Source organism: Pseudophryne corroboree, chromosome 4 (assembly GCF_028390025.1).
Source record: "Pseudophryne corroboree isolate aPseCor3 chromosome 4, aPseCor3.hap2, whole genome shotgun sequence".
Lineage (NCBI taxonomy): Eukaryota > Metazoa > Chordata > Amphibia > Anura > Myobatrachidae > Pseudophryne > Pseudophryne corroboree.
Genome location: NC_086447.1, coordinates 875,463,756 through 875,486,648, shown reverse-complemented (window position 1 = coordinate 875,486,648; position 22,893 = coordinate 875,463,756). Strand labels below are relative to the sequence as shown.

Here is a 22,893-nt window from a genome sequence, read left to right as displayed (position 1 = left end):
GTAGGAGGGGTACCTTGATTATCACCTGCTGGGAATACAGCTTGTGAATGGCTTCCAATACCGCCTCCCTGTCGGAGGGAGACGTTGGTAAAGCAGACTTCAGGAACCGGCGAGGGGGAGACGTCTCGAATTCCAATTTGTACCCCTGAGATACTACCTGCAGGATCCAGGGGTCCACTTGCGAGTGAGCCCACTGCGCGCTGAAATTCTTGAGACGACCCCCCACCGTACCTGAGTCCGCTTGTAAGGCCCCAGCGTCATGCTGAGGACTTGGCAGAAGCGGGGGAGGGCTTCTGTTCCTGGGAAGAGGCTGCCTGCTGCAGTCTTTTTCCCCTTCCTCTGCCCCGGGGCAGATATGAGTGGCCTTTTGCCCGCTTGCCCTTATGGGGACGAAAGGACTGAGCCTGAAAAGACGGTGTCTTTTTCTGCTGAGAGGTGACCTGGGGTAAAAAGGTGGATTTCCCAGCCGTTGCCGTGGCCACCAGGTCCGATAGACCGACCCCAAATAACTCCTCCCCTTTATACGGCAATACTTCCATATGCCGTTTGGAATCCGCATCACCTGACCACTGTCGCGTCCATAACCCTCTTCTGGCAGAAATGGACAGCGCACTTACTCTTGATGCCAGAGTGCATATATCCCTCTGTGCATCTCGCATATATAGAAATGCATCCTTTAAATGCTCTATAGTCAATAATATACTGTCCCTGTCCAGGGTATCAATATTTTCAGTCAGGGAATCCGACCAAGCCAGCCCAGCACTGCACATCCAGGCTGAGGCGATTGCTGGTCGCAGTATAACACCAGTATGTGTGTATATACTTTTTAGGATATTTTCCAGCTTCCTATCAGCTGGCTCCTTGAGGGCGGCCGTATCAGGAGACGGTAACGCCACTTGTTTTGATAAGCGTGTGAGCGCCTTATCTACCCTAGGGGGTGTTTCCCAACGCGCCCTAACCTCTGGCGGGAAAGGGTATAATGCCAATAATTTTTTAGAAATTAGCAGTTTTTTATCGGGGGAAACCCACGCTTCATCACACACCTCATTTAATTCATCTGATTCAGGAAAAACTACGGGTAGTTTTTTCACACCCCACATAATACCCTTTTTTGTGGTACTTGTAGTATCAGAAATGTTCAAAACCTCCTTCATTGCCGTGATCATGTAACGTGTGGCCCTACTGGAAAATACGTTTGTTTCCTCACCGTCGACACTGGAGTCAGTGTCCGTGTCTGGGTCTGTGTCGACCATCTGAGGTAACGGGCGCTTTAGAGCCCCTGACGGTGTTTGAGACGCCTGGACAGATACTAACTGATTTGCCGGCTGTCTCATGTCGTCAACAGTCTTTTGTAAAGTGCTGACGCTATCACGTAATTCCTTCCATAAGACCATCCAGTCAGGTGTCGACTCCCTAGGGGGTGACATCACTATTACAGGCAATTGCTCCGCCTCCATACCATTTTCCTCCTCATACATGTCGACACAACGTACCGACACACAGCACACACACAGGGAATGCTCTGATAGAGGACAGGACCCCACTAGCCCTTTGGGGAGACAGAGGGAGAGTTTGCCAGCACACACCAGAGCGCTATATATATACAGGGATAACCTTATATAAGTGTTTTTCCCTTATATAGCTGCTGTATTGATTAATCTGCCAATTAGTGCCCCCCCCTCTCTTGTTTTACCCTGTTTCTGTAGTGCAGGACTGCAGGGGAGAGTCAGGGAGACGTCCTTCCAGCGGAGCTGTGAGGGAAAATGGCGCTTGTGTGCTGAGGAGATAGGCTCCGCCCCCTTCTCGGCGGCCTTTCTCCCGCTTTTTTAAGGAAAAACTGGCAGGGGTTAAATGCATCCATATAGCCCAGGAGCTATATGTGATGTATTTTTTGCCATCTAAGGTGTTTTTATTGCGTCTCAGGGCGCCCCCCCCCCAGCGCCCTGCACCCTCAGTGACCGGAGTGTGAAGTGTGCTGAGAGCAATGGCGCACAGCTGCGGTGCTGTGCGCTACCTTATTGAAGACAGGACGTCTTCTGCCGCCGATTTCCCGGACCTCTTCAGTCTTCTGGCTCTGTAAAGGGGCCGGCGGCGCGGCTCTGGGACCCATCCATGGCTGGGCCTGTGATCGTCCCTCTGGAGCTAATGTCCAGTAGCCTAAGAAGCCCAATCCACTCTGCACGCAGGTGAGTTCGCTTCTTCTCCCCTTAGTCCCTCGGTGCAGTGAACCTGTTGCCAGCAGGACTCACTGAAAATAAAAAACCTATACTTAAACTTTTTCACTAAGCAGCTCAGGAGAGCCACCTAGTGTGCACCCTTCTCGTTCGGGCACAAAAATCTAACTGAGGCTTGGAGGAGGGTCATAGGGAGAGGAGCCAGTGCACACCAGGTAGTCCTAAAGCTTTTACTTTTGTGCCCAGTCTCCTGCGGAGCCGCTATTCCCCATGGTCCTTACGGAGTTCCCAGCATCCACTAGGACGTCAGAGAAAATAAAACAAAAAATCCAATGTGTGATATTGTTTTGAGAGTCTGTTTCGTGATGTTCAGAAATGGAGCCCTGGTGTACAAGTAAACTTGATAGAAGGAAGGATAGATTCTCACCACCAATTTCAGTATGAAACGGAGCGTACCGAAACTCACTTAGAGAGTAATGGAGGAAAGCACATAAAGGTATCTTTTTCTAATAGAGATAAAACGGTTCATATAGGTACAGCGTACCTCACTCACGTTTAAAACGGATTCATTACACATGTAGAGGTATCTTTAAATCACGGATCAAAGCAGTTGATTAATAAACACAAATTTTGTTTTGCCAATCAAAAAATTGGCAATTAAAAAATTTACATTTAAAATAAGCAGGTGGACTTAGTGTACCACTGTGAAGTGCCTGAAGGGGGATTGGGAGCAGATGAAACAAAAAACTCCAATACAGAAGGGAGATCTGGATTGCCCACTGTATGGTGTCGAAGGCATAGAACCTTATGAACGTGTTCACGGATGACCACGTAGCCGCCTTGCACAATTGTTCAAGGGTCGCACCACGGCGGGCCGCCCAAGAAGGTCCAACAGACCGAGTAGAATGGGCCGTAATGTGAGCAGGAGCTGACAGACCAGACCTCACATAAGCATGTGCAATCACCATTCTAATCCATCTGGCAAAAGTCTATTTGTGAGTAGGCCAGCCCCGTTTGTGAAACCCAAACAGAATGAAAAGAGAATCAGATTTCCTAAGAGAAGCAGTTCTCTTCACATAGATACGGAGAGCCCGTACCACATCCAAAGACCGCTCTTTGGGAGACAGATCAGGAGAGACAAAGGCCGGTACCACAATCTCCTGATTAAGGTGGAACGAAGAAACCACCTTAGGCAAATAACCGGGACAAGTCCTAAGAACCGCCCGCTCACGGTGAAATAATCAGATATGGGGAACTACAAGACAAGGCACCCAAATCCGACACTCTTCTAGCTGAAGCAATAGCCAGCAGAAACACCACCTTAAGGGAAAGCCACTTAAGATCAGCTGAACCAAGAGGTTCAAACGGAGACTCTTGTAACGCCTCCAAAACCACCAACAAGTCCCAAGGAGCCACAGGCGGGACATAGGGCGGTTGGATACGCAACACACCCTGAATAAAGGTATGCACATCAGGTAAGGTCGCAATCTTTCTCTGAAACCACACCGACAAGGCAGATATGTGAACCTTGAGGGAGGCCAGACGCAGGCTTAAGTCCAGGCCCTGCTGAAGAAAGGCCAACAACTTGGCTATACTAAACTTGGAAACGGCGTAATTGTTAGATGCGCACCAAACAAAGTAAGAATGCCAGACCCTATAGTAAATCCGAGCAGAAGTCGGTTTCCGGGCCCGCAACATAGTTTGAATGACCGCCTCAGAATACCCTTTAGTCCTTAAGACGGAAGCTTCAAGAGCCACGCCGTCAAAGACAGCCGGGCTAGGTCCTGGTAGACACAGGGTCCCTGAACGAGGATGTCTGGGCGTTGTGGAAGTAGAATTGGACGCTCTGACGATAGGCCTGCAGGTCTGAGAACCAGTGTCGTCTGGGCCACGCTGGAGCTATGAGAAGCAGAATTCCTCTTCCTTGCTTGAACTTCCAAATTACCCTGGGCAGGAGTGACACCAGAGGGAACACGTACGGCAGCCGAAACCTCCACGGCACCGCCAGCGCATCTACGAATGCTGCTTGAGGTTCCCTTGTCCTTGCTTCGAATACCGGAACCTTGTGATTGTGTCGAGACGCCATCAGATCTACGTCTGGAAGGCCCCACTTTGCCACTAGGAGTTGAAACACTTCTGGACGGAGGCCCCACTCTCCGGCATGTACGTCCTGATGACTGAGAAAGTCCGCTTCCCAATTCAGGACCCCCGGAATGAATATTGCCGATATGGCCGGTAGATGGCGTTCCGCCCAATGTAGAATCCGTGAGACTTACTTCATTGCCAAACGGCTTCGAGTGCCGCCTTGATGATTTATGTAAGCCACTGTGGTGGCGTTGTCCGACTGTACTTGAACAGGACGGTTCTGAATTAAATGCTGGGCCAGGTTCAACGCATTGAAGACTGCCCGCAATTCCAGAATGTTGATCGAGAGGAGAGATTCCTCCTTGGTCCACCGACCCTGAAGGGAGTGTTGCTCCAGCACCGCTCCCCAACCTCTTAGACTGGCATCTGTCATCAACAGGACCCAGTCGGATATCCAGAAGGGATGGCCCCTGCACAATCGTTGGTCCTGGAGCCACCAGTGCAGCGACAGACGGACCTCCAAAGTCAATGAGATCATTTGAGACCTGATCCGGTGAGGCAGGCCGTCCCACTTGGCTAGAATCAGCCTCTGGAGGGGACGAGAATGGAATTGAGCATACTCCACCTTGTCGAATGCTGATACCATGAGGCCCAGCACCTGCATCGCCGAATGTATCGACACTTGCGGACGAGAAAGGTAGCAACTAATCCTGTCCTGAAGCTTCAGGACTTTCTCCTGAGACAAGAAGAACCGCTGGTTGTGAGTGTCCAATAGCGCTCCCAGGTGCACCATGCTCTGAGCAGGGACCAGGGAGGATTTCTTCCAGTTGATGAGCCACCCGTGGGCTTGTAGAAACCAGACAGTCATATCCAGATGACGTAGGAGAAGTTCTGGGGAATTTGCCAGGATTAACAAGTCGTCCAGATACGGCAGTATCCTGACCCCTTGACGGCAGAGGACCACCGTCATCACCGCCATAACTTTGGTGAAGACTCGCGGAGCCGAAGTTAAACCAAAAGGTAACGCCCGAAACTGGTAATGGAGGCTGCCAATCGCAAACCTCAGGTATTGCTGATTTGACACTGCTATAGGAATATGCAGGTAAGCATCCTGTATGTCCAGGGAGACCATGTAGTCCCCAGGTTCCAAGGCCAGAACTATAGAGCGAAGGGTTTCCATACGGAACTTGCAAACTTTCACAAACTTGTTCAATGCCTTGAGGATGAGAATGGGCCGGGAGGACCCATTCGGTTTCTGGACCAGAAACAGCGGAGAATAGTACCCCCGGCCCCTCTGAGCAAGAGGCACCTGTACTACGACTCCTGTATCCAGGAGCGTCTGTACCACCAAATGTAGAGTGTTTGCCTTTGTCTGGTCCAACGGGACGTCTGTCAGGCAAAATCAATGAGGGGGACGGTTTTTGAAGGCTATGGCGTAACCTCGAGTGACGACTTCGCGTACCCAGGCATCTGAAGTGGTCTTCAACCATTCCTGGGTATACCCTAGAAGCCGGCCCCCCACCCTGGGATCCCCCAGGGGGAGGCCCGCCCCGTCATGCGGCAGGCTTATCCGTCTTGGAAGCTGGCTGACGGGCAGCCCAGGCTCTTCTGGGCTTCAGCTTACCAGGTTTGGAAGTGCGGGCCTGCTTGTTGTACGCCTGACCTTTTGCTTTACCTGAAGGACAAAAGGGGTGAAAGGAAGTACCTTTAGCCTTCGACACAGAAGGAGCGGTGCTTGTTAGACAGGCAGTTTTGGCAGTAGCCAAGTCAGCCACTATTTTATTTTAGGCCTCCCCATACAGAATATCTCACTTGAAAGGGAGTACCTCCAGGGTTTTTCTAGAGTCCAGATCCACAGACCAGGATTTCAGCCACGATATCCGGCGAGCCAGGACTGATTTAGTAGAGGCCTTGGCTGCTAGAATACCGGCATCAGAAGCCGCCTCTTTAATATAGTGAGAAGCTGTGACAATATATGACAAGCATTGTCTAGCATGGTCAGAAGAGATTTCAGCTTCCAACTCTAGGGCCCATGCTTCAATAGCCTCTGCAGCCCATGTTGCTGCAATAGTGGGCCTTTGTGCAGCACCCGTGAGGGTGACAATCGCTTTCAGACAACCCTCCACACGTTTATCCGTAGGCTCTTTTAGAGACGTGACGGTAGTGACAGGTAGAGCTGAGGAAACCACCATCCTAGCCACATGTGAGTCCACTGGAGGAGGCGTTTCCCAATTCTTAGACAGCTCTGGAGCGAGGGGATAGCGAGCCAGCATCTTCTTTTGAGGCACAAACTTCTTACCCGGGTTTCTCCAGGGTTCCTGACGTATATCCACTAGGTGGTCAGAGTGAGGTAAAACTTGTTTAACCACATTCTGACGCTTGAACCTATCTGGTTTCTTAGGAGGGGCGTTTGGCTCGGGATCATCCGTAATCTGTAAAATTAACTTAATAGCCTCCAAAAGATCAGGAACATCCACATGTGAACTATCCTCCCCATCAGCAGTATCTGTGTCAGAATCTGTGGGGTCAGTGTAAGCGCCATCTTCATCAGACGAGGTGTCAGTGACAGCAGTGGATTGTGAGGAGATAAGAGCTCGCTTAGAGGACCCCTTGGTCTTAGGCGAGCGAGAGTCAGACTTTTTAGTAGTCAAGGACTGGTTCAACTTCTTCAACTGTGCAGATAAATTATCCGCCCACGGCGGGTTAACTGCGGGGACCACATACGGTTGCACCGGCATAGGAGGTCCCATAGGGGGTGTTAGTTTAGTAACTAGCGTATGTAGAAGCGTGGAGAAAGTGGCCCACGGTGGGTCATTATGTACCCCCGTTGCCACAGTGCCACTGGGGGGCAAGGAGCCCCCAAAACCAGAGCCCACAGCTGCTATAGTCTCCTCATAGGGATCTGTGGCTTCAGCAACACCGACAGTGTGTTCAGCCCCAGAACCGTTACCTTCAGAAGTAGACATGATACTTGCAGTATCAGGTAACACAGTACAATTGTCAGCAGCACAATACCTCTTGCCCAAACCCCTGCGCAGTGTAGTCAGCACAAGCAGAGATACAGGAGAGATATGGTGACTAAAATCACAGAGAAAAATACGTATTAAAGTATATCTTGTGAAAATCCTATATAATTATAAAACCTGACGCACCAAGTCCCCTCAGGTTATAGAATATAGGGATAGCAAGTTGAGTGAGAGACACGAAAAGGAAACCACTCAGCAAGCTAATGCACACAAATATAGTCACAGTTATACAATGCAGAGGTTATTACTAACAATAATACTGCACTGAACCAGCTTATATATAGCTATGTAGTCAATAGATATAACACTGCACAGTAAGAACTGGATGTATATCACAGGGTACTTGTACCAGAGAACCCTGACTAAATGCACTCTTTCTTAACTAACACTGTCTAATTGACATGTAGAATACTTAAGTGTCATGTAAAGTCACAGCGCTGACAACCAGGCGGCTTTAATCAGGAGGATTTGCCCAAGCAGTCCCAGGAACAGTGTAGCTGAGAGAAATGGCGCCCAAACACTGACAGGGAGTGAGGGAGAGACAGATATGCAGCTCCAGGGCGGGAACATTTGCTGGAAATGGCGCCCTGGGGCTGGGGGAGGGGCTCCAGGTCTAAGCCTTATCCCCTCTGCTGGCAAAACCACCAGGTACTGCGGGCTACACACAAAAAGGTTTTAAGGGAAAATCTGACCTGCACCCATGCCCTGGTGATCTAGTGGGATCACCTGTACTGCCACAGTGTCCACCGCCAGTGCGCGCCGCCTGCCTCCCACCGACTGCGACGGTTCGCGATAAAGTACGGGTCCCGCGAACGGGACCCACTCACCACCTCCCGAAGCGCGGCCACGCGATCCCGGAGAGCCCCCGTCGTGTGTGCCTGACCAAAAGAAAACCGGAGCCTCCTGCTGTAGGTACCCGGCAACCAGGGCTCGGGAGTGTACAGCGCCGCTGGGGAGAGATGGAGCTGCAGCCGTGAATGTCACTAGACATGTACACACTGCTGCAGCCCTTGAAGTCTTCACTTTTCTTCTCAAAAAAGCTCTTCTTAGGGCTGCTCAGAGCAGCCCCTCTGTTATGTGCCTGCTATCTGCGGCACCAACTACAAAACTGAGCTCCTGTGCAGGGAGGCGGGGTTATAGAGGAGGTGGCGCTATGCATCTTGGGAACAGTCAAAGCTTTTGAGCCTGTTGGTGCCTCGGATCAAGATCCTACTCTACACTCACTATGTCTATCCTTGTGGAGCCCAGTGTACCCCGCAGCAGAAAAGGAGTTTCCACTCTCAGCATGCACCCTGGAATGAATCCGTTTTAAACGTGAGTGAGGTACGCTGTACCTATATGAACCGTTTTATCTCTATTAGAAAAAGATACCTTTATGTGCTTTCCTCCATTACTCTCTTAGTGAGTTTCGGTACGCTCCGTTTCATACTGAAATTGGTGGTGAGAATCTATCCTTTCTTCTATCAAGTTTACTTGTACACCAATGGGTAAATTTACTAAGATGGGAGTTCTATTTAAGATGTGATGTTGCCCATAGCAACCAATCAGATTCCAAGTATTATCTTCAAGAAGGTTCTAGATAAATGAGAAGTAGAATCTGATTGGTTGCTATGGGCAACATCCCATCTTAAATAGAACTCCCATCTTAGTAAATTTACCCCCAGGGCTCCATTTCTGAACATCACTAAACAGACTCTCAAAACAATATCACACATTGGATTTTTTGTTTTATTTTCTTTTTATACATGTGCTGTGGACATTTGGCCCTGTTACGAGTCACCTGAGGATCACACTTGAAAAATCCAGAGCGTATTGTTACATTTATATTTATTTTCTTTTTATCTGTTATTTATGTTTTGGGGTTTTTTCTTTTTTGTGGGCGCCTTTGATCATATCCCTGTTCTATTGTACATCATTGTTCACATCCAACTTCAGCCTCAGACATATCGTTGTAGTATATGGGGCCCTTTACAGTACACAACAGAAAGCTGTAAATAGTAAATAGTAGAGCGTGTTAAGCAGAACGTGCAAGGCAAGTGTTAAGGGCCCCATACACTACAACGATATGTCTGAGGAGGAAGTTGGATGCGATTTCCCTTGAACTCCCCCGGGACCGTTCCGGGAGTGATTCCATACGATCTTGTACTTTTGTGCTATTTTTTGCATAAGATATTTTGCATGCGATTGATCAAGCCGCGATAAATCGCATGTGATATATCGTATGGCATACAATTGTAAAATAAGATATATCTGATGGGCTGGATTAGAGTGCTAGGGGGGCTGGGAGTGTCCTGGAGAATGCCAGTCAAACTTGTGGGATATATCGCATGCACAAAAAGATCACCATTTTCCACCTGATTCCATGCAATTTCGATATATCATGAGTGCAGCACCAACAACCTAGGGGATCCGATCCGATGCTCACGGGACCGCGCATCGGATCAGACCGGATGTAAAACACATACGATTTGACACTTTTCATACGATATATCGACCTGAAAGGTCGGAATCGCATGAAATCGTGCAAAATCGTTGTAGTGTATGGGGCCCTTTAGAAGATCGAGAGAATCATTAAAGAACTTCAGAAGAGTTGCAGCACTCGCCACAGATTGGAAGCGGGGCACATAATAGCGGGTCATAAGCCGGTCATATATGTTGTTCAGTTGCTCCTTCCACTGCAATCAAACATAAAGCAGGAACATAAGAGAAACAGGAGAAAATCACATGATGCAATTACCAGTTGAGGGTCAATCTCCTCGTTGAGAACAGCCTCGTTCTTTATCAGAGCGACTCTCTGTGCGAAGCGGCAGGTAGAGATGGACTCCTAGAAAGCAGATTAGAAATGTGCTAAATACACCAGCATTACATGGAAAGGTCTGTACTGTATCATAAGTTACACATATGTATAATATCTTATAGAACCTACACTTTGCAACAGACTCAGAAAAATAGAGAACGTATGGTGGCTCACCGGCTGTCATGGAACTACAAATCTCAGCATGCTCCGACAGCCGAATCATGCTGGCAGTTCCAGTTCTACAATATATGCTGCAGTTTTACTAACAGTGATCTAAAGACTAAGGGCCTGATACAGAGGTGGACGCAATGCATTCGCCACAGTCGCACTGAACGTGTGCGCAGACTGATTACCCAGAGAGGATATATCTGCAGTGAGTGTGGCTACAAAAACGCATGGAACCGGCTTCCACATTCCTTCCTACGGTATGACGTGTTCCCAAGTAACCTGTCAGTTCAGGCTAGTAGTGTACACGGATGCGGTTGCCAGTCACTATACCGATGCCGGAATCCCGCCCAGTGGAAAGTCCGACAGACGGCATGCTGACCGATAGGGAGTATTCCCAATCGTGGGTGTCCACTACACCCATAGAGTGCGAATAGAACCTGTGGCAAGCGCAAAATGCCACAGAGCTCGCTGCATGGCGTGCGCAGAGGGCCCGCAAGGGGCTTCATTGCGCTCCCACCGGCAATCTAAACACCGGGATCCCGGCGGTCTCCCATACCTAACCCGTGTACACTATGTATACTGATTCCGTGGGGCTCAGGTTTTCGGTTTGTTACATTCAGAGGACCTATGGATGACTATTTGGAATAAAGAGGAGGCCATCCATGGATATGATCAGTATGAAAGGTCTTTTATTATTATTATTATTATTATTAGGTTTAAGCCCTCAGTGTTCTTTACAGGAGGACTACAGACACCAGCAGGGCCTTAATATCCGGGCATGCAAGCACTTGATCCACAAGTGCCAGCATGCCTGGTCAGGCTTGCTGCTACCTGTAGTCCACATGTAAAGAACAATATTCGGATGTATTTTTTACACATCCATCGCCACCAGTACTGCAGGGGATTAGCCCTGGGCTTTCAGCCCAGGTTTGGGGTTTTCATCGGGAGGGGTAACCCCATTTTTTGAAGGAGTATAGACTTCCAGTGGAATTCCAGGAATGGGCTGAGCAGTTTGGGGCTGATTAATGTTATAGCAGTAGGATAACTATAATGAGTGAACCCCTGCTATAGTACCAGCCCCCCTCCCCCCCCCCCCCACCCAGCTGGTTCAGCACGGTGCTGGTCATTGGAAAATATGACGAATCCCATTCAGGTTTTCCCCTATTTTCCTATAGTAGCCCAGGCTGAGAGGTCCGGGGCTAATTATGGTTTTTGGGGGAGGGGACCCCAGACATTTTTTTTTTAACTCTTTCTTACATTTTAACCTAACAAAGCCTGCACAGAGCAATAATGATCGCCTGCACTCAGGCAGGTCTATTTTTTGGGTGGGTTTGCCATTGTTTACCAGCGGTCATTGGTCTGGTTAGGACCATTAGTAGATTTCTAGTTTCTATAGCGGTCTATGTCAAAACATCGATAGTACGGCCGATGTTCTAAAGTCAGGTTTTTGGTTGGTTTGCCACTGGATTTGATTTTAGTAAATGTCTGGTTTGCAAAATCTACAGAAAACCAACCAAACTGATCTTTAGTAAATTTACCCCCAAGAGTCTATTGCTACCTATGCAGTGGGAGTATTGTACATTACATTCAGCAATCTATTACGCTAGTAACTCATGATAGAACAGGAATCATCAGCTGAAGATAAATCATGAAGAAGAGGAATGTCTCGCTGTATTACAGGCCAGTCCTTGCATGTATGTCACTAGGAATACACACTGTATACATACATCAATGTTCCGTTTGTCTAAGGACAGCGTGGCGATCATGGTGGTCATACAGTTCCCCCCAAGGCTGTCGCGCAGCACAGAGGTCATCATGGAGTTCCTGTATGGTATGTGTGACCGGTTCTTCTCTGCCAGCGCAATAATGACCTGGAAAAGATTAGGGACAAGAACTCTGAAAAGCACCAAATAATAGGAATTTAATACCTACCGGTAATTCCTTTTCTTGTAGTCCGTAGTGGATACTGGGGAACTGTACTTTAGTACCGTAGGGTATAGATCGGGTCCACTGGAGCCTGGCACTTTAAAAAAATAAGAATTTACTTACCGATAATTCTATTTCTCATAGTCCGTAGTGGATGCTGGGGACTCCGTAAGGACCATGGGGAATAGCGGCTCCGCAGGAGACTGGGCACATCTAAAGAAAGCTTTAGGACTATCTGGTGTGCACTGGCTCCTCCCCCTATGACCCTCCTCCAAGCCTCAGTTAGGATACTGTGCCCGGACGAGCGTACACAATAAGGAAGGATTTTGAATCCCGGGTAAGACTCATACCAGCCACACCAATCACACCGTATAACCTGTGATCTGAACCCAGTTAACAGCATGATAACAGAGGAGCCTCTGAAAGATGGCTCACATCAATAATAACCCGATTTTTGTAACAATAACTATGTACAAGTATTGCAGACAATCCGCACTTGGGATGGGCGCCCAGCATCCACTACGGACTATGAGAAATAGAATTATCGGTAAGTAAATTCTTATTTTCTCTAACGTCCTAAGTGGATGCTGGGGACTCCGTAAGGACCATGGGGATTATACCAAAGCTCCCAAACGGGCGGGAGAGTGCGGATGACTCTGCAGCACCAAATGAGAGAACTCCAGGTCCTCCTCAGCCAGGATATCAATTTTGTAGAATTTTACAAACGTATTTGCTCCTGACCAAGTAGCTGCTCGGCAAAGTTGTAAAGCCGAGACCCCTCGGGCAGCCGCCCAAGATGAGCCCACCTTCCTTGTGGAGTGGGCATTTACAGATTTTTGGCTGTGGCAGGCCTGCCACAGAATGTGCAAGCTGAATTGTACTACAAATCCAACGAGCAATAGTCTGCTTAGAAGCAGGAGCACCCAGCTTGTTGGGTGCACACAGGATAAACAGCGAGTCAGATTTCCTGACTCTAGCCGTCCTGGAAACATATATTTTCAGGGCACTGACAACGTCTAGCAACTTGGAGGCCTCCAAGTCCCTAGTAGCCGCAGGCACCACCAATAGGTTGGTTCAGGTAAGACGCTGAAACCACCTTGGGGAGAAACTGAGGACGAGTCCTCAATTCCGCCCTGTCCGAATGGAAAATCAGATAAGGGCTTTTTCAGGATAAAGCCGCCAATTCTGACACGCGCCTGGCCCAGGCCAGGGCCAACAGCATGACCACTTTCCATGTGAGATATTTTAACTCCACAGATTTAAGTGGTTCAAACCAATGTGACTTTTGGAACCCAAACTACATTGAGATCCCAAAGTGCCACTGGAGGCACAAAAGGAGGCTGTATATGCAGTACCCCTTTTACAAACATCTGAACTTCAGGGACTGAAGCTAGTTCTTTTTGGAAGAAAATTGACAGGGCCGAAATTTGAACCTTAATGGACCCCAATTTCAGGCCCATAGACACTCCTGTTTGCAGGAAATGTAGGAATCGACCCAGTTGAATTTCCTCCGTCGGGCCTTACTGGCCTCGCACCACGCAACATATTTTCGCCAATTGCGGTGATAATGTTTTTGCGGTTACATCCTTCCTGGCTTTGATCAGGATAGGGATGACTTCATCCGGAATGCCTTTTTCCTTCAGGATCCGGCGTTCAACCGCCATGCCGTCAAACGCAGCCGCGGTAAGTCTTGGAACAGACAGGGTCCTTGCTGGAGCAGGTCCCTTCTTAGAGGTAGAGGCCACGGATCCTCCGTGAGCATCTCTTGAAGTTCCGGTTACCAAGTCCTTCTTGGCCAATCCGGAACCACGAATATAGTGCTTACTCCTCTCCATCTTATCAATCTCAGTACCTTGGGTATGAGAGGCAGAGGAGGGAACACATACCCTGACTGGTACACCCACGGTGTTACCAGAGCGTCTACAGCTTATTGCCTGAGGGTCCCTGGACCTGGCGCAATACCTGTCGAGTTTTTAATCATGTGGAAGACTTCTGGGTGAAGTCCCCACTCTCCCGGGTGGAGGTCGTGCTGAGGAAGTCTGCTTCCCAGTTGTCCACTCTCGGAATGAATACTGCTGACAGTGCTATCACATGATTTTCCGCCCAGCGAAGAATCCTTGCAGCTTCTGCCATTGCCCTCCTGCTTCTTGTGCCACCCTGTCTGTTTACGTGGGTGACTGCCGTGATGTTGTCCGACTGGATCAACACCGGCTGACCTTGAAGCAGAGGTCTTGCTAAGCTTAGAGCATTGTAAATGTCCCTTAGCTTCAGGATATTTATGTGAAGTGATGTCTCCAGGCTTGACCATAAGCCCTGGATATTCCTTCCCTGTGTGACTGCTCCCCAGCCTCGCAGGCTGGCATCCGTGGTCACCAGGACCCAGTCCTGAATGCCTAATCTGCGGCCCTCTAGAAGATGAGCACTCTGCAACCACCACAGGAGGGACATCCTTGTCCTTGGTGACAGGGTTATCCGCTGATGCATCTGAAGATGCGATCCGGACCATTTGTCCAGCAGGTCCCACTGGAAAGTTCTTGCGTGGAATCTGCCGAATGGGATTGCTTCGTAGGAAGCCACCATTTTACCCAGAACCCTTGTGCATTGATGCACTGAGACTTGGCTCGATTTTAGGAGGTTCCTGACTAGCTCGGATAACTCCCTGGCTTTCTCCTCCGGGAGAAACACCTTTTTCTGGACTGTGTCCAGGATCATCCCTAGGAACAGAAGACACGTCGTCGGAACCAGGTGCGATTTTGGAATATTGAGAATCCAATCGTGCTGCCGCAACACTACCTGAGATAGTGCTACACCGACTTCCAACTGTTCCCTGGATCTTACCCTTATCAGGGAATCGTCCAAGTAAGGGATAACTAAAATTCCCTTCCTTCGAAGGGATATCATTTCGGCCATTACCTTGGTAAAGACCCGGGGTGCCGTGGACCATCCCTACGGCAGCGTCTGAACTGATAGTGACAGTTCTGTACCATAACCTGAGGTACCCTTGGTGAGAAGGGTAAATTTTGACATGAAGGTAAGCATCCTTGATGTCCCGAGACATCATGTAGTCCCCTTCTTCCAGGTTCGCAATCACTGCTCTGAGTGACTCAATCTTGAATTTGAACCTCTGTATGTAAGTGTTCAAAGATTTTAGATTTTAGATTTAGAAATCGGTCTCACCGAGCCGTCTGGCTTCGGTACCACAATAGTGTGGAATAATACCCCGTTCCCTGTTGCAGGAGGGGTACCTTGATTATCACCTGCTGGGAATACAGCTTGTGAATGGCTTCCAAACTGCCTCCCTGTCAGAGGGAGACGTCGGTAAAGCCGACTTTAGGAAACGGCGAGGAGGAGACGTCTCGAATTCTAATTTGTACCCCTGAGATATCACCTGAAGGATCCAGGGGTCTACTTGCGAGTGAGCCCACTGCGCGCTGAAATTCATTGAGACGGGCCCCCCACCGTGCCTGATTCTGCTTGTAAAGCCCCAGCGTATACTGAGGGCTTGGCAGAGGCGGGAGAGGGTTTCTGTTCCTGGGAACTGGCTGATTTCTGCAGCCTTTTTCCTCTCCCTCTGTCACGGGGCAGAAATGAGGAACCTTTTGCCCGCTTGTCCACGAAAAGACTGCGCCTGATAATACGGCGTCTTCTCATGTTGAGAGGCGACCTGGGGTACAAACGTGGAATTCCCAGCTGTTGCCGTGGCCACCAGGTCTGAAAGACCGACCCCAAATAACTCCTCCCTTAATAAAGCAATACTTCCAAATGCCGTTTGGAATACGCATCACCTGACCACTGACGTGTCCATAACCCTCTACTGGTAGAAATGGACAACGCGCTTAGACTTGATGCCAGTCGGCAAATATTCCGCTGTGCATCACGCATATATAAAAATGCATCTTTTAAATGCTCTATAGGCAAAAATATACTGTCCCTATCTAGGGTATCAATATTTTCAGTCAGGGAATCCGACCACGCCAACCCAGCACTGCACATCCAGGCTGAGGCGATTGCTGGTCGCAGTATAACACCAGTATGTGTGTAAATACCTTTTAGGATACCCTCCTGCTTTCTATCAGCAGGATCCTTAAGGGCGGCCATCTCAGGCGAAGGTAGAGCCCTTACAAGCGTGTGAGCGCTTTATCCACCCTAGGGGGTGTTTCCCAACGCACCCTAACCTCTGGCGGGAAAGGATATAATGCCAATAACATTTTAGAAATTATCCGTTGTTATCGGGGGAAACCCACGCATCATCACACACCTCATTTAATTTCTCAGATTCAGGAAAACTACAGGTAGTTTTTCCTCACCGAACATTATACCCCTTTTTTGGTGGTACTCGTATTATCAGAAATGTGTAAAACATTTTTCATTGCCTCAATCATGTAACGTGTGGCCCTACTGGAAGTCACATTCGTCTCTTCACCGTCGACACTGGAGTCAGTATCCGTGTCGGCGTCTATATCTGCCATCTGAGGTAACGGGCGCTTTAGAGCCCCTGACGGCCTATGAGACGTCTGGACAGGCACAAGCTGAGTAGCCGGCTGTCTCATGTCAACCACTGTCTTTTATACAGAGCTGACACTGTCACGTAATTCCTTCCAACAGTTCATCCACTCAGGTGTCGACCCCCTAGGGGGTGACATCACTATTACAGGCAATCTGCTCCGTCTCCACATCATTTTTCTCCTCATACATGTCGACACAAAAGCACCGACATACAGCACACACACAGGGAATGCTCTGATAGAGGACAGGACCCCACTAGCCCTTTGGGGAGACAGAGGGAGAGTTTGCCAGCACACACCAGAGCGCTATATATATATACAGGGATAACCTTATATAAGTGTTTTTCCCCTTATAGCTGCTGTATAGTTAATACTGCGCCTAATTAGTGCCCCCCTCTCTTTTTTTAACCCTTTCTGTAGTGTAATGACTGCAGGGGAGAGACAGGGAGCTTCCCTCCAACGGAGCTGTGAGGGAAAATGGCGCCAGTGTGCTGAGGAGATAGGCTCCGCCCCTTTTTTGCAGACTTTTCTCCTGCTTTTTTATGGATTCTGGCAGGGGTTAAATGCATCCATATAGCCCAGGAGCTATATGTGATGCATTTTTTTGCCATCCAAGGTGTTTTTATTGCGTCTCAGGGCACCCCCCCCCCAGCACCCTCAGTGACCGAAGTGTGAAGTGTGCTGAGAGCAATGGCGCACAGCTGCAGTGCTGTGCGCTACCTTGTTGAAGACAGGACGTCTTCTGCCGCCGATTTTCCGGACCTCTTCTGCCTTCTGGCTCTGTAAGGGGGCCGGCGGCGCGGCTCTGGGACCCATCCAAGCTGGGCCTGTGATCGTCCCTCTGGAGCTAATGTCCAGTAGCCTAAGAAGCCCAATCCACTCTGCACGCAGGTGAGTTCGCTTCTTCTCCCCTTAGTCCCTCGATGCAGTGAGCCTGTTGCCAGCAGGTCTCACTGAAAATAAAAAACCTAATCTAAAACTTTCACTAAGAAGCTCAGGAGAGCCCCTAGTGTGCACCCTTCTCGTTCGGGCACAGAGATCTAACTGAGGCTTGGAGGAGGGTCATAGGGGGAGGAGCCAGTGCACACCAGATAGTCCTAAAGCTTTCTTTAGATGTGCCCAGTCTCCTGCGGAGCCGCTATTCCCCATGGTCCTTACGGAGTCCCCAGCATCCACTTAGGACGTTAGAGAAAAAACTTTAGTGTGTGTATGTGTGTGTTGGCTCCTCCCCTCTATGCCCCTCCTACCAGACTCAGTCTAGGAAAAACTGTGCCCGAGGAGACGGACCTACCATGAGAGAAGAAACAAATACAACAGCAGTGAGGCAACAAGCCAACACACAACCATACTCAACAAAGGAGCGCTAACCAGAACAGAGGATAGCAACGTCCATAACAACAAGGATAGCAAAGCTAACCCAACAAAACCAAGGGACCGCAACCGCGGACCAACCAAAACACTTACAGCCAGTAAGCAGGAAACGAAGCACTGAAGCGGGCGCCCACTATCCACTACGGACTACGAGAAAAGGAATTACTGGTAGGTATTAAATTCCTATTTTCTCTAACGTCCTAGTGGATACTGAAGAACTGTACTTTAGTACCGTGGGGAAGTACAAAAGCTCCCAAAATGGATGGGAGAGTGCTGAGACCCCTGTAAAACCGCCTGACCAAACTGAAGGTCAGCCTTGGCCAAGATGTCGAACCTAAAGTACTTCACAAACGTGTTCGAACCAGACCAAGTAGCAGCTCAGCACAACTGTAAAGCCGAGACACCCCAGGCAGCCGCCCAGGAAGAACCCACCGACCTCGTCAAGTGGGCCTGAATAGACGTCGGTAAAGGCAGCGCCACCGAAATATAGGCCTGTTGAATAGTCAACCTGAGCCAACGAGCAATAGATTGCTTAGAAGCTGGCTGACCAATCTTGATGGCATCATAAAGGACAAAGAGTGAGTCAGATTTCTGATGACGGGCCGTCCTTTTGACATAAATCCTCAGAGCCCTCACCACAACCAATTACTCTGGGCCCACAGAAGCGTCAGACAACACCAGAACCACAAGAGGCTGATTCACGTGAAAAGCTGACACCAGTGGGTTCAGCCCTATCCTCATGAAAAAATAGGATTTTAATACCTACCGGTAAATCCTTTTCTCTTAGTCCGTAGAGGATGCCTGGGACTCCAAAAGGAGCACGGGGTATAGACGGGATCCGCAGGAGACATGGGCACACTATAAGACTGTGAATGGGTGTGAACTGGCTCCTCCCTCTATGCCCCTCCTCCAGACTCCAGTTAGAGAACTGTGCCCAGGGAGACGGACATTTCGAGGAAAGAATTTATTGTTTAAACACGGTGAGTGTCATACCAGATCACACCTCGAACATGCCACAGAACGTGGCATTCAATAGAACACCAGCCGCCGGCATGAAAAATATACAGCAATATGCTGACCGAAAATGTAACACAACCTGTGTGTAAACACGACCAATAATAACATACCGCATGCCATGGCATGAATAACGTCAGCAACAGACTTGACTGAAAAGAAACACCACATGAGTGTAACCACAACGAATAGCTGCAGATACAGTACGCACTGGGACGGGCGCCCAGCATCCTCTATGGACTAAGAGAAAAGGATTTACCGGTAGGTATTAAAATCCTATTTTCTCCTACGTCCTAGAGGATGCTGGGGACTCCAAAAGGACCATGGGGTTTATACCAAAGCTCCAGACCGGGCGGGAGAGTGCGGACGACTCTGCAGCACCGATTGAGCAAACATGAGGTCCTCATCAGCCAGGGTATCAAACTTGTAGAACGTAGCAAAAGTGTTTGAACCCGACCAAGTAGCTGCTCTACAAAGTTGAACCGCCAAGACTTCTCAGGCATCCGCCCAAGAAGAGCCCACCTTCCTGGTAGAATGGGGCTCACCGACTTCGGTAACGGCAATCCAGCCGTAGAATGAGCATGCCGAATCGTATCACAGATCCAGCGTGCAACAGTCTGCTTAGAAGCAGGAACCCCAATTTTGTTGGGAGCATACAGGATAAACAGAGCTTCTGTTTCCCCAATCTGAGCCGTTCTGGAGACAGAAATATTCAAAGCTCTGACTACATCGAGAGACTTCGAATCAGCCAAGGCTTCAGTAGCCACAAGCACCACAATAGGTTGGTTCATGTGAAAAGCAGAAACCACTTTTTGGCAGAAATTGTTGCCGAGTTCTCAATTCCGCTCTATCTACATGGAAGATCAAATAGGGGCTCTTGTGAGACAAAGCCGCTAATTCCAACACACGCCCTGCGGACGCCAAAGCCAATAGCATGACCACTTTCCAAGTGAGAAATTTTAACTCAACCTTTCATAAAGGTTCCAAGCAGTGTGACATAAGAAACTGCAACACCACGTTAAGGTCCCATGGCGCCACTGGGGGCACAAATGGAGGTTGGATGTGCAGCACTCCTTTAACTAAAGTCTGAACTTCTGTAAGGGTGGCCAATTCTTTTTGAAAGAAAATTGATAAGGCCGAAATCCGCACTTTAATGGAGCCTAACTTTAGGCCTGCATCCACACCTGCTAGCAAAAAATGGAGAAACGACCCAGCTGAAATTCTTCCGTAGGAGCCTTCTTGGATTCACACCAAGACACACACTTCCTCCAAATACGGTGGTAAAGCTTCGCCGTTACTCCTTTCCTAGCCTGAAGCTATGTGGGAATGACTTCAGCGGAAATACCCTTTCGGGCTAGTATATGGCGTTCAACCGCCATGCCGTCAAATGCAGCCGCGGTAAGTCTTGATACACGCCCGGTCCTTGCTGTAACAGGTCCTCTTGTAGAGGAAGAGGCCAGGGATCTTCTATGAGTAAGTCTTGAAGATCTGGATACCAAGCCCTCCTTGGTTAGATCGGAACCATGAGGATCGCCTGAACCTTTGTTCTTCTTATGTGTATCACCTTCGGAAAGAGTGAAAGTAGAAAGAACACATAGACCGACTGAAACACCCACGGTGTCACAAGGGCGTCCACTGTTATTGCTTGAGTGTCCCTTGACCTGGAACAATATACCTGAAGTTTCTTGTTGGGGCGAGACGTCATCATGTCTAATTGAGGAATTCCCCAAAGACTTGTCACTTCTGTGAAAACTTCTTGATGAAGACCCCACTCTCCTGGATGGAGATTGTGTCTGCTGAGGAAGTCTATTTCTCCGTTGTCTACACCCGGAACGAAGACCGCTAATAGAGCGTTTACATGCCTTTCCGCCCAGCGAAAAACTTTTGCGGCTTCTGCCATCGCCGCCTAGCTCCTTGTTCCGCCCTAGCGGCTTACTTACGCCACTACTGTTAAGTCGTCTGACAGAATTAAGACGGGCAGAGCGCGAAGAAGATGTTCCGTTGTAAATAGCTCTTAAATCAAGAATGCTTATTGCAGACAAGCTTTCCGGCTTGACCTTTTCACCTGGAAATTCTTCCCCTGGAAAGACTGCTCCCCAGCCTCGGAGACTTGTATCCATGGACACCAGGATCTAATCCTGGATCCCGAACCTTCGTCCCTCTAGGAGGTGAGAACTGTGAAGCCACCACAGGAGAGATATGCTGGTCCTGGAAAATAGGATTATTTTCCGGTGCATGTGCAGGAGAGACCCAGAACACATGTCCAACTGGTCCCGCAAAAATCACTCTGGCATTTGACCTGCTCACCGAATGGCCTTCCCAACTCCGACATCTGCGACATGGGATCAACAGTGATTCTCTGTGTTGAAGAAACAACGATTTGTACCACTTTTTTCTTGACCTCGCCTTAGTCAGGAGAGCGTCCCAGTACAGAATAATAATGGCTCTTACTATTGAAGGAAAACCATCATACTGCCATCACTCCGATGCAATGGCAATGACAATCCTGAATAGCAAACCCAGGATGCAAACCCGCATTTAAACCCTCTTTCTTCTTTTAAAGGTTGGAGATCTCTGATCTGAGAGATTCCATCTTGTATTCAACTTCTTTTTTTTTTAATAGAGTATTTTTATTCAACAAGAATGGAAGTGTTACAGACATCTCAGTGTACACCGGGAAAATTCAGGTGACGTTATAAACTTATACAATCATATAGCCTCCCCAGATCATATACATAGAGATTAAGCACGACCAACTAACATATGGTTACTTAATATCAACTCACGTAAACATCTTTTCTGAAATCTGTAGATGAATATCAAAACACTTGCATATCATTTTCAAATTACTCCCCAAAATAACTCAATAAACCCCCCAATAATAGGCCGACTATAGCCTACACAACACCTGAGATACTTAAAAATATCGCACACGATTGTGTGCTGAAGTTATTGTTCGTCCTGTGTGTCTGGTACTTCCTTTTGTGTCCCAGTCTAACTCCAGTTCTGTACTTGCCTTGCCCAGCCTCCCATAGCAGCCTTGTCTATCATAAAAACCTGGGAGCATCTGAGTACTGGGCGGACCTAATCCTCCCAGGAAAGGCGGCTGCTAGGCGAAGTCTTTGGCTGCAGGAGGCTAAAGGACTGCTGGGCAAGAGCAACAGCGCCACCTATTACCATCCCGGTGGCACCCCTAATGGTGCCCATACACTTATGAGATTATCGGTACTAGCCTTCGATTTCGACCACATCTGTGAGAGAAATCGAAGGATTGTATGCACATTTTAGTACCTTGAGACGTGATGCACGGGCACGCCGGTCGAATATCGCGTCTCAAGATATTATGTGCTGCACTTAATATTTCTCGCATCGCAGTGCGATCGCATGTGGTTTTAAGCCCACATGAGATATAGCGCACTGCGATGTGCGATGGGCACCCGCCGGGAGCGGCCTGAGGACGCTCCCAGTCGGCGGTGACGTGCCCATCACGTGATTACCATGCGATCTATCGCATGATCGCATGGTAATCACTTTGGCAGTTCAGGTGCGTCGTGGGGCATCGCACAAGTGTATGGCCAGCATAACACTCACACTCTGGGAGTCTGAGAAACCTCACCTCAGGAGCTTAGTGTCCTGTCAGCAGGGATACGAACCATTAACTCTATTATTAAGTTGGTTCGGTCCCCGCCCCCCCCTAAGTCCTGCGACGCAGGCAGACTGGTTGCCAACTAGTGCTTCCTGAAAAAAACAAACTAACAAAGTCCGAAGAAAACTCTCTGGAGCTCCAGAGAATGCACCCGATTCCTTGGGCACATTTTTCTAAACTG

General features: G+C 48.8%; 1 protein-coding gene across 4 annotated transcripts in view; it reads right to left on the bottom strand.

The window, feature by feature from the left end:
• The window catches only part of KIF6 (kinesin family member 6), an 873,149-nt gene that overhangs the window by 616,200 nt on the left and 234,056 nt on the right, over window positions 1-22,893 (bottom strand). For all 4 annotated transcript variants that reach the window (XM_063918838.1, XM_063918839.1, XM_063918840.1 and 1 more), the window contains exons 8-9: window positions 11,978-12,121; window positions 10,023-10,109 (exon numbers count right to left, since the gene is read on the bottom strand). In XM_063918838.1, coding sequence (XP_063774908.1) covers window positions 10,023-10,109; window positions 11,978-12,121 — 231 coding nt within the window. The remainder of the gene's footprint in view (window positions 1-10,022; window positions 10,110-11,977; window positions 12,122-22,893) is intronic.